Source organism: Arvicola amphibius, chromosome 14 (assembly GCF_903992535.2).
Source record: "Arvicola amphibius chromosome 14, mArvAmp1.2, whole genome shotgun sequence".
In the NCBI taxonomy this organism is placed as follows: domain Eukaryota; kingdom Metazoa; phylum Chordata; class Mammalia; order Rodentia; family Cricetidae; genus Arvicola; species Arvicola amphibius.
In genome coordinates, this window is record NC_052060.1 from 14,105,669 (window position 1) to 14,117,908 (window position 12,240).

The 12,240-nt window shown below is 50.7% G+C and overlaps 1 protein-coding gene across 1 annotated transcript in view; it reads left to right on the forward strand.

Moving 5' to 3' along the window:
• Nucleotides 1-12,240, forward strand: part of Tspan2 (tetraspanin 2) — a 42,774-nt gene that overhangs the window by 9,633 nt on the left and 20,901 nt on the right. The window contains exon 2 of the mRNA XM_038311268.1: nt 7,564-7,666. Coding sequence (XP_038167196.1) covers nt 7,564-7,666 — 103 coding nt within the window. The remainder of the gene's footprint in view (nt 1-7,563; nt 7,667-12,240) is intronic.

A 12,240-nucleotide genomic window follows, 5' to 3' on the forward strand; every position in this document is an offset into this window, starting at 1 on the left:
TCAGCAAACAGAGAGGGGCGTGCTTGTCACAAACACGCAGTCCAAGTGCTCTTTTCAGGGAACAACAGAACACTTCTGATTCTATCGAAGTTTGAACTGCAGTGTAGAGAATAAACACTGAGTCACCGTGAAGTACATTCACGGGGCAGTTCAGTGGGTGAAGGGGCTTGCTGCTAAGCTCGATGACCTGAGTTCCAGTCCTGGCTCCCACGGGGGGGGGGGGAGATGAGAGCCAGCAGGTTGCCCTCTCTCCCCCATATGCAGTCACATATGCAGCGCACATGCACACCCTCACATACACACAACTGCACACATAGTGGATAAACAAATCATTTGAAAATAGTCTCTCACCTGAAGGGAGCACAAGCTTGCCCTTATGAAGGAATAAGAGGGCAGATCACAAACACTGGCATCCCAGAGCCGCCAGCCGTTTCCAGACAGCCCTGTCACCATCTGCTGTCACAGCAGTCCTTCCTCCTGGTCCATACCTGGTCCTGACGTCAAGAACAGGGCACCTAGGTCCTTTGGGGGTCATTTGGTGTGGATGTCAGATGATATTCGGCCCTTGTGCTTTTTTCTGGTAAAACCCTTGCTTCTAAGACAGTGCCATCTGAATCCTGGCCTTGCTTTCGCTACATAATACGGCAAAAAGTCTTCGGAGCCGGTTTCCCACTTGAAGCAAATTAGTGTCCTCTTCCGAGCAAATATGCTTGTGACATCTGCCTGAGGCAAGGCTGAGGCAGAGCTCCCTTGGCTGAGGCAGAGCTCCCTTCGTGGAGGCATAATGGGGCCTCAATCGGATCAGGCGTCCTGAGGGATCATTAGGACTCCATCTAGGATATGAATTGCCACCACAAAAGCATTTAATGGAGACTCTAGGATAGAAGCCTCAATTTCAACTTTATGTGGCTTCCTCCCAAAAAAGAGAGTAGCAGAAGGTCTGTGTTTGTGTGCACTTAGCGTTCACCCTGGGAAAGCAAGGACACGGGGCTGGTTTTGTTCCTCTCGCACTGAAGGGCAACATGTATGTCTGCCTTATTGTAGCTACATGCAGTGTGCATACCTTGGCGAGGAAGAGGTGCATGCAGGTTTATTCTTTGTGACCATGCGTGGCTCTCAGCACACATCCCTGAAGGCTTAGGAAACCTGATAGCCCATGCTGTGGCTGCTGGTGGTTTCTTTTTCTGTGGGCGGGTGTTTTACTGAGTGCCTCCAAAACTGTATCTGAATCGCAGCCCAGGTGCAGGTAGATTTAAAACTAGTAGTTTACAGAGTGCCACTTGAGCCGTGAGAGTGGTCGTTTCCAGGGACTCCTATCAGCCCTTGGTCCTGGCTAACACACAGAAGAAGCACCTGGCCCTGGGTTCAATCCCAACCCCAGAAAAAGAAAGAAGGAGAGAAAAAGGGGAGGGGCTGGAGGGAGAGACAGGGAAGGCAATGGAAGAGGACAGGGAAGCAGAAGAGGAAGAAATGTTGGTTAGAGGAGACCATGGTGGCAATTATCAGTAACCCCAGCAAAAAAAGGTTGGGGCAGAAGGATCACAAGTTTGAGGTCAGTCTGAGCTACATAGTGAGACCCTGTCTCAGAACAAACCAAAACGTTGAACAACGACAACCACAAAAGTCGAGAATGGGTAGCGTAGATGACAGAAATTGAGTTGGGTTTGCGTACACGCGTTATGGAGGTTAGACTCTGAGGTCAGGAGCCAGCACTTCCGGCTTCCAGAGGATTGTCTTCTCGATAGAGGCTTTCTGATGTCACTTCCTATAAAGATACTGCCTCACCATGAGGGCCCACCTTCATGATTTCACCTAACTCTGATTACCAGTGCATGCATGCACATCACACTCTCTCACACACACACACACACACGTGCACCAAAGGTCCTATCTCCAAAACCCTTCATGCTGAGGGTAGCCTTCATCATGTGAGTTTGAGGAGAACACAGACCATTCCACAGCTGACTGAATGGTGCCTCAGCCTCCCCTCCCCAACCTCAGCCTACTCTGCAAGGCTGAGAGGAAAATGCTTAGCATCCAGCAGCTGAGAGCTGTCCCTGCTCTCACAGAGCTCAGGCCTTTAAAATCCAGAAATATTGAAATAGCAATAGTTATGTGAGCTACAAAACAACACACATATCTAGGCCAGGATAGGCTTCCCCAAGGAAGTGACCTGAGAGCTGAGAGAAAGGGGGAGTCAGCCTGCTGTGGGCAGTGCAGAACACTCTGGCCCATGAAGCAGGCAAAGCAGTGAGAAAAGACAGGGAGCCTGACTCAGGCATTGTTTCCCACCCGGGTATAAGCACACATGCTTGGCTAGAACTCCCCCGGGATGCTTTTGGCCCAGAAAGGATCCTCTCTGCTGGGTTCCATCAGCAGAGAGCGGAATGGCAGCACACATTTGCTCCTTGTTGTCAAAGTGGCTTGTGTCCAGGAGGGGAAAGCCGGGCATTCTGGAAAACCAGCGCCCGGATTAAAATCTTCACTCTGCATCTCAGAACTGCCTCCCTCCCCGCAGCTGGATGGACCTCTCATGTTCGCAACTCATAACTGAGGAAAAAGGAAAGAAAGATGGAGCATTTCATCAGCCATGCCTGAAAGGGGAACCAAGTGCAGGAAAATAGAACCGGAGTGCGTGAGTGACTCCGTGCGAGAGTGCACGAGTGGACCCCGTGCGAGCGCCCTGTGCCCTGTGCTAGCGGCCGGGCCGGTGCGCGTGGGAGGCCCCATGCGAGTGTGCGGCCCTGTTGGAGCGGCCCTGCCTCAAGCTGAAAGGCTTGTATTTTGCAGACAGTTGTTATCTGGTAGAAACTCTCGGTTCATCTGCTTTGCTTCGAAATAGTTTAAACCTGGTCTTCCATCCTTTTTGTCGCTGAGTTTTAGTCCATAAACTGTCTTTCTCTAAAGACATCTTAGCAGTTTCCTGTGTCCTGCATGCTCTCTAGATCAGGGGTAGCTGCTGAAATACCTTGTCCATGACAATATCCGTGGTTCTCCTGTTTAGTGGCGGGTTCTGTGGCCCTGTCTGTCCTTTGCACTGTGTTCTAGCCCCCATTTTCCCCTTTTATTTTGTGCATGCGGCTCCCTTGGCTCCCTGAGCCTCCCCCGTCTTATAACATTTTCTTTCTTCCTTCTTTTTGATGGTCTTGTTCCTATTTAAGATATAAATCTCATCTCTGGCTGGTCCAGAACTCAGCATGTAGACCAGACTGGCCTCTGACTCACATGTGCTGAAATCAAAACTGTATGCCATCATCTCTGGCTCTTTTAAATTTTTTGTTGCTGTTTTGGGGACAGGGTTTTGCCATGTAGCCCAGGCTGGTCTAGTATTTGCCATGTAGTCCAGGCTGGCCTAGCATTTGCAATGTATCCCGGGCTGGCTAGCACTTAGTTACATAACCCGGGCTGGTTACATAACGTCCGGTAATCCTCCGGCTTTAGCCTCCTAAATCCTGGAATTACAGGTACACATGATCACACCCAGCTTTCTCGCTGCATTTCTGGAATGCCATGTATACAGCAGGCCCACAAGAAAAGAATGACTACCATGCTTTCTCAGTGCGCACCTAGTCGTCGGGTCTGGGATAGGCTGCCCTTGAATAGATTCTCAACCAGTGGCTTCTCTGCCAGACCTGGAAAACTCCAGAAGTGCTCGCTCGTCCTCTCCCCTGATTCCTTGCTGCCTAGATCCTCGTGGATGCTCCTGTAAGGTTTTTGTTTGTTGACTTTTGGGTTTAGTGGTTTTATTTATTTGTTTTTAGTAATTACCACCAAGGTTCAGCTCCCTCACTCTGTTGTATGAAAATCCATTCCCCAGGCCAATGAGGCAGCTCAGCGGGGGAGGGCATTTGCCAGCAAGTCTGATGATCTGAATCCAATCCCACACGGTGGCAGGACTTCCACAAGGTGGCCTTTGACCTCCACGCACTTGCTGTGGCAGGTGCATGACCCCCCCCAACACACACACACACACACACACACACACACACACAAAACAAAATGGATGAACATTATCAAAAGAAAAGTCCATTTGTGCAAAAACAACAGCACTTCCTAGAAGTCTGCTAGGTTCACTGGCAGTAATCCTTTCCCCGGAGGGAGAAGAGGCCCCTGCAGTCTTCCTTCCCTGCCGCAATGATTCTCACTGTCCTTCCTGGGTCGCTGCGCCCCTCCTTGGTGTCTCTCCATGATCCTCAGTCACCTGTGACTGCTCACTGTGTCTGGCAGCCAAGCAGCGTTCAGGCTCCTGTTCACTCCCACCAAAAGATGAGCTAAGTTCCTCTGTCCTGGCCCTCAGGGCCCTGCAGGGGGCTTCCCAGGATGATGGTGGTGTGCTCCCCAACACTCAGGATAGCATGAAGTGAGGAACGATTCGTTTCCCTGTGCAGTTCTTCTGCCTCAAGCTTTCTCATCCCACGAGGTCTTTACTCTTCCAGGAAGTCCAACTCATTCTTCAAGACATAAATCAGAACGGGAATGACTGCTGCCCTCCCATGGTGTGCTCTGTGCCCTCCCTCGGAGATGTGTGTTCTTCCTCTTCAGCATGCTTCCCGCGTCTTACTGCATCTCTTACTTTATGCGAGTGTCTTCCAGTCTCTGCTAGGGAGCTCAGTACCTGGCCTGATTGGACTGTGGTTGATTGTTACTGAATGTACAAGGAAGAAAAAAGAAGCTTATGGAGATAGAGGTGGGGGCAAAAAGGAGTGGTGAGAGGGGGCGTTCTCTCATTTCTTGCTTGCTTTGTCCTTAGCTGAATGTAGATGTGGCATGTGTAAACTCCAAATGGACTGGAATTTAAAAAGTGTAACATAGGAGGCGTGGGGCCCCACTGAGTTAAAATTTGGAACTGAGGAGGCTTGAAGGCATCCCCTGAGCGCTGGGGAGAGCATCTCCTAGCTATAGGGAATGCACATAGTAGCAAGAACCTTGTGACTGACAGGCAGCCTGCTTCCCTTGCTCTTGACTAGACTGGAGCTAGTGTGATTCTTCCCCCCCCCCCCCCCGAGCAATTTCTAGTGTGCAACACACCAACCACAAGTGCAACAAACGGTGCCTCTCCTGAGCCTGGCAGGGCTGGAGCAGTCAAAAGGGCCAGGGAGTGACATGGTTGCTGCTGTGCCTCCTTCTGAAGCAGAGACCATTCTGCTTCTCATCACAGAAGCCCTGGCCAGCTCCTCGCCCAAACATCCCTAACACAGCCCACAGCATTCGGGGAGGATTCCCTTGCCACACAGTGATGACATTCAGCTAAGCCACAGTTTCCTTGACCCAAGGAGGAAAGCCGTGTGCGGTTTGGGGTTGGGCGTGTGGATGAGCAAGCGCAGATTTTTTCCCCATTGCCCAGTGGCTCTAAATTGCAACCTCTCTTTTCATTTTCCATTATGCCTCCAACACATCTGTGCCAGGACTAGACGAGTGGATTCTGTCTGGGAGGATGATCCAGACAGCTATAAATTAGAGTTTGTGTTCAGAGATTCCAAAAATGTGGCCTCGTGGTAGGGTGTCCCTGAGACTGGTCACCTCCTCCATAGTCTGTGTGGTGGCTGCTGGTTTGGGCCCAGGGCCTCTGTCAATAGATTTTGCTTTGTGTTTGGAAACTATGTCTTTCCACTAAGGCACCAGAGAGACGTGAAAGCGGGGAAGCCTGTGAGGTTTGCTGGGCAGATTCATCCCAGGTCGTCCCCGGCATTTCTAGGGACAGGCTTAACCAAGGACAATGCTCCTCCCTGCACGTAACAGCCAGGACCCCAAAACTGGCACCTTCCTGAGTTAAGCACAGACCAAGAAGACTTTCCTTTTCCCATACTGGGCATAAAAGCAAGTATGCAAAGCTTCTCAAAATCTGTGTGTTTAAGCCTCTGTAGAGCCCTTAGGAGACAGAAGGGAACCGTCACCTGGAATTCCACCCTTCAAAGATAAATAATGCTGTTGCTTAGCATGACTTCATCTCATGTTTCCATGTCAGCCTTCTCTTTAAAACGCCTCAAAAAGTCAGTGGAGGTCAGCTGGTTTAACTTCCCCTCGAATTATCCAATTAGTGCTCTCTCTAAGGGCTGGGAAGCCTTAGTTATTCCTTACGGGAGTAGCCAGCTGGTAGAACCCAGGCACTCATTCTCCCTCACTAAAAGCAGGCCTGTATCGTTCTGAAGAAGCCAGCCACACAGGGATTTGGCCTTGGGAGCAGGATATGAAGAGGAGGAAAGCCCTCATAAATATATCGAGGTAACCTTCCCAGAGTGGCACCGGATCCCTCTCAAGTAACCCTACAGGAGAGAAGGAACCTGCCTAGAAAGGCCTCTGGCCTAACCCTGGATGGAGATTTCCTTATTACACCTCTGCCCTGCATTCCCTCCTTGGCTTCTGCTGCCAGCATCTTTGGGTGCTCTCCTCTTTTCAGATAGGAGCAGACCCTCCCTGTCTGGTGAAAGGCTAGGGCCCAGGATTAACTGGAGGAGTTGGAGAGGCAGGATGCTATTTTTACATCTCTGCTGACTTCCCCATAGTGCTTTGCACTCACAAGGTTCCCCGTAAATAACTGTTAATTGATTTATACAGTGATATTCAAGAGTGGTGTTTGGAGAGAAAAACCCTTGGCTGGAAACTGCTGGCCTACGGTTGGGACAGTCCTGCAATTGACATAGAGGGCTGCCAGCTTAGACATGGAGCCTGCGACAGCCTTCAGCCTCAGGAGAGGAATCCTGGTGATGACTCTACCAGCTGCCAGCCTGCCCAGCCTGCCCAGCCTGCCCAGCCCATGCCTGTGCCAGCCACTCAGCCTCTCCATGAGCCACATGGCATACAGACCCTGCCTTTTCAGAAAAATATTTTTTTCCTTTCTCGCTTTCCATGGAAACTCAAAATAGCAACAACGACCAAAAAAAAAAAAGGCCCTCCTTCCTTGCTTGCTTACAAAACCATGCTTGGACAGGGGCAGGGCAGTGGTCACCATGTAGGAAACAAGAAGAGGGGGTCACAGGAGTCTCTGAACAGAGCTCTAATGGGAAACTTCGTCATGACCTGTAGGTCAGCTCACTGTGTCAGTGTAGGTTGGTTTGTTTTTTTTTTTTCTTGGTTGTGTGTTTTTGCTTTTTCTAATTTAGAAGGTGGCTTCCCTCAGGTCTTAGAGTTCATCTTGTTCTCGGTGACCCCTCCCGGAGACAGTGGCCATTCACTAAGGTGTTGGTGAGGACGTCCAACACAAGAAACAGTGCAAGGACAGATGCCTAGCGCGAAGAATGTTGTTGGAACAGTGGTTTTGACATGCACTTTCATCCAGTGGGTGCCAAATAACCACAGGAAAGCCCGATGGCACAGCAGACCCTGTGACTGGAATCCAGAGAGGGCAGAGGCAGTCAGTTACTTCAGGGCCATGGGGAGGAGGCACCGAGCCCATGTTTTCACCTCTCAGCCTAGTAAGACATGAAGAGTGGACAAGATGGGTCTCCACAGGGGCAATCCCTCCAAACCTCCTCCAAGCCTGGGCACCCTGTGCCCTCGGCCTGCTCCCCAATCTCTGTGTGCACCCTCCCCTCTGCAGTAAACACACTGTTGCTTCTCTTGCAGCTGGCCGGATCGGCAGTCATTGCATTTGGACTATGGTTCCGGTTCGGAGGAGCCATAAAGGAACTGTCGTCGGAGGACACGTCCCCGGAGTATTTCTATGTAGGTGAGTGACTTCAGTGTCCCTGAAGGTCGGGTCTGAGGGACAGGGCCCTGAGCCTCTCTACCGCCACACTTCACCCAGTCCTGGGGAATGTGCCTCTGTGGCCTCTTCCTCCTCTCTCGGGGAGAGAAGAAGACCCCAGTAAAACTGATTTGTTTACTTAACGAAGCCTCAAGGAAATGTAACTAAGATTCATCTGAAGGAGTTAGGAAGCCTCCTTTGTCTCTGGAGAAGTCCCCTGGTCTGTTCAGAGTGTCCAGGGGACCCTGAGGAGTCATCATCTTACTTTGTAATGTGGGGTTTTAACATGCAAGCAACTCAAAATGAAGAGATGCCCCAGAGTTTTAGGGTGCTGCGGTGGTTTGAAAGAAAATGTCCCCCATAGGCTCATAGGGAATGGCACTATTGGAAGGCGTGGCCTTGTTGGAGTAGGCGTGGCCTTGTTGGAGTAGGCGTGGCCTTGTTGGAGTAGGTGTGGCCTTGTTGGAGTAGGTGTGGCCTCGTTGGAGTAGGCGTGGCCTTGTTGGAGTGGGTGTGGCCTTGTTGGAGTGGGCGTGGTCTTGTTGGAGTAGGTGTGGCCCTGTGGGAAGAAGTATGTCACTGGATGCAGGCTTTGAGATCTCAGAAGCTCAAGCCAGGCCTAGTGACTCAATGTCTCTTCCTGAATGATGCCTGTGGATCAAGATGTAGAACTCTCTTTCTCCAGCACCATGTCTGCCTGCACACCACTGTGCTTCCCTCGGTGACAATCATGGACTAAACCTCTGAACTATAAGCCAGCCCCAGTTAACAGTTTTCCTTTATGAGAGTTGCTGTGGCCATGGTGTCTCTCCACAGCAATAGAAACCCTAACTACGATAGGTACTAATCTCAAAACTTCCATGAGTAGAGACTGCTAAGAGACGGGAAGGACCAAATAGGAGGGAAGGGAGGAAGCTGTCCCTGGGGAGGAGGTCCAGACAGAGGGACCACAGCTACACCAACTGCCAAGAGAGGAAGATGGGGTGACACTCAGATAAAGCTGGAACTCTTACCAGGGACTTCAGTTCTCTAGTATTTTAGCCCTGCTCTGCCTTCCTGTGGCGACTCCAGCACGGTGTCCTCACACAGCAGAATCCACAGGAGGAAAGGGAAGTTTCATTTCATGTGTCCTCTTCCAGAAGTCTCCTCTTGCAGCCTATTGGCCAGAACCACATCATATATTTATGCCGAAACCAACCATGGCCCAGAAGAGGATGCCAATGGCTGTGTCTGTAATTTTTGGTCCTTTGTTGCCTTGTGGTGCCTGGTGCTGCTTCTACAAAAGCCCAGTCCTTCAACTTCTGAGCACTGACTCTGTGCCCGTTTACTCTTGCTCGCCATGGGCTAACAGCAAGGGAGGATGTGACCAAGGAGCCAAGGTGGCAAAACCCATACTCATGCCCCACAGCATCAAGGATGGGAAGAAGGCGTCTGGCTGCTGGTGGGCTGGTGGGCTGGTTTACCCCTCTGGCTCTACTGGGTAGCTCGTTCATTCTCAGTCCAATTAGCTCAAGACCAACAGCAACTGGCCACATACGTGGGTTGGGGACCAGCAGAGGTGTTAGTTAGGCTGAGGAGGGGAAGGGGCTCTGTGGAAGTGAAAGAGCGTGTTCCACTGGAACTGGAAGCTTAAGCTTCTGGCAGTCATTTGATCATGGCGGGAGGATACCTGCCTAAACATGCTACAGAAAGAAAGTTGAGGCTAGACGGCCATAGGCTGGATTCTGGCCATATCATTTGAGGTCCTGAGATGAGTACTAGCCTGGACTTTTAGTTATGTGACCCACTAAATCTCCATTTGAGGTCCTGAGATGAGTACTAGCCTGGGCTTTTAGTTATGTGACCCACTAAATCTCCATTTGAGGTCCTGAGATGAGTACTAGCCTGGGCTTTTAGTTATGTGACCCACTAAATCTCCATTATATTCAAATCCACTGGAGCAGGTTTCCGTAGTTCGTCATCTTAGGAAGATTCCGGACATACCCGGCCACACAAATATGACATGAAAACATAGCTCTCATGTCTCAGGCCATGTGTGTGCCTCTTGGCTTAGTTCCGAAAACAAGGCAGGGATGTTTGAGTAGAGCATCTCACCCTCCTGCTCAGGACAGGACGCTCACGACTGGTAAGTACCCAACCCTGATTTTTTTTTGTTTTGTTTGTTTTTAAGACAGGGTTTCTCTGCAGCTTTAGAGCCTGTCCTGGAGCTAGCTCTTGTAGACCAGGCTGGTCTCGAACTCACAGAGATCCGCCTGCCTCTGCCTCCCGAGTGCTGGGATTAAAGGCATGCGCCACCACCGCCTGGCCCCAACCCTGATTTTTGTCACACTGGTTAAATGACAACATAAAACAGAGCCCACTTTCGCCTGCCTTCGTGTGTTCAACGTTTTAGAGTTAATAGAGCACTACAAGATGTTTGTGGGTTGAACCCAAAGCTGTATGTGTGGACCTTGACTTACACCTCATACCTAAAGAAAGCATCCCAGATGGAGCTACTCCTGGGTCACTTGTCCATCTCCAGCCCCACAGGACCACCCTCCTTTCTGCTGGGTGGGGGGGGCACATCCTCACTCATCTGATCTGGGGGAGGGGAGCTGGTGCTTGTATGGTTTGACTTTGGGGGCTCTTTGAGGCAGGATCTCATGTAGACCAGGCTGGCCTGGAATGTACTCTCTAGCTAACAATGACTTTGAACTCCTGATCCTCCTGCCTCTACCTCCGATGTGCTGGGATTACAGGATTACAGGATTGGGCCACTATGCCTAAATGCTCTGTGTAATTTTCTTTAGATTATGTTTCAGAGTTAACAGCTCATACTCACTGCCCATTTTGTTAAACGCTGTTCTAAACAGGCTTAGCATGTCTACATGGTTGATTCTTCAAGATTTAAAGCCACAGCCAGGTGCAATGGTACCTACCTATAGTCCCAATTTCTTGGGAAGATGAGGAGGACCACAGAGAAGGGAAGGAGAAGAGGAATCACTCAGTTTAGAGTGAAGAAACCTCCAGGAAGACACATGCATAGCTCCCTGCTTGTGGGTAGAAGGCAGGCAGGGTTTGTAGGATTGCCTGTGTCTGCAGGGATGGTCTCACTTCAAGCATCCTAGTACTCTGAACCAAATGTTCAAGCTGGGCAGAGAAACAAAGCAGGAAGAGATGGTTGCGGAAAATGAGGCCAGGAAGAGAGGGCAATCAGACCGAGTGCTGCCTGCTGCCACCATTTAGTGCCCCTCTGGGCCCAGGCCAAGGCCTGGAGGCTGATCCAGGGTCTCTGTGTTCCTTGGTTGCTTAGGTGAGGAAGGAAGAGGCTGGCAAGGGTGGAGCTGGCAGCAAGGGGCTTAGGTTACTTGGGGTTTTCTAGACCTTCTCCACTCTAGTTTCTTCCAGGGAACTCTTGGGAAAATCCCCTGCATCCTCCCCATCCAAGAACCTGCCCGTCTGATTTCCTGTGCCAGTGTGCCCCAATGTGCTGGCTGGGCAGATAGATGCCTCAGGGTCTTCCTTCTCGGAGCACAGAGTGGGGAGTGGTCCTCTCTGCCTCAGGAAGCTGGAGCCTGGGCTGTAGCACATGAGCTCATGTCTGTGAGCAGAGGATGTGAGCAGGTTTCTCCATTGGGGGTGCCCACATAAACAGAAGTCACAGCCTAGCTGCATCTGTCTCTCCCTGCTGAATTCCGAGCCCCAGAGCCTGGCTCTGGTTGTGGCCGGAGGTTATGTGGAAGGAAAGTGTTCTGCCGCTAAACATCCAGGGGCTGGCTTGCCTTTATAAACACTCTGACTCATTCTGGTAATATTTTTTAACTTCATACCTGACACCATGCTAGCTGGATAACAGAGAGAGACTAACTACCATGTCTGGGCAGTTTCTCCCAAGGTCATTCTACAAGACATCAAAATAGAGCCCAAAAATCATACCAGCCCTGAAGAGCACAACTCCAAAGGAGAAGACTTACCTACAACCAGTTTTGTGGCCCAGAGTTCTAGACCCTAGCCTGTTCTTTTGGGGGACAACACCCAGGAAGACACCTCAGGAACCTTTCTCAAGAATTCCCCTACTGTTTATACATGGGCAGATTTCTAGCTAAGAAATTCACTGCTCTGAGTCTCTACTGAAAATGTAGCATGGGGGCTTGGGGTACACACTCTGGCTCGATTCCAGTTAACCCCTTACAGTTGTGCAGCTTTCACTTGCTCCACTTCTGCTTCCTTAGCTGTGAACGATGAACTTGTGTAATTGCAGTGCCAACCTCACTAGGGGTGAGTTGTGAGTACATGCTAACGCTTGCTGTTCGTGTACTACAGGGGCTGAGGACCAAAGGCCGCCTGATGAGGGAAGACAACGTGGGTGGTAGAGGAGTCGTTGGGGTGGGCTTAAAGACCAGTTTACAACGTGGGCTTTGTCAAGCAGGTTCTTGAGACGGTATGTGTCAAGGGTAGAGTATATGTACCACTCAGCGAGGGCTGGGGCAACAGGAAGAGGTTCTTCCCGCCAGAGGTGCCGAGTGAGACGCATAAAGCTCCTAACTGTAGCTGCTGCTGCTGCTATTGAGAAAGCA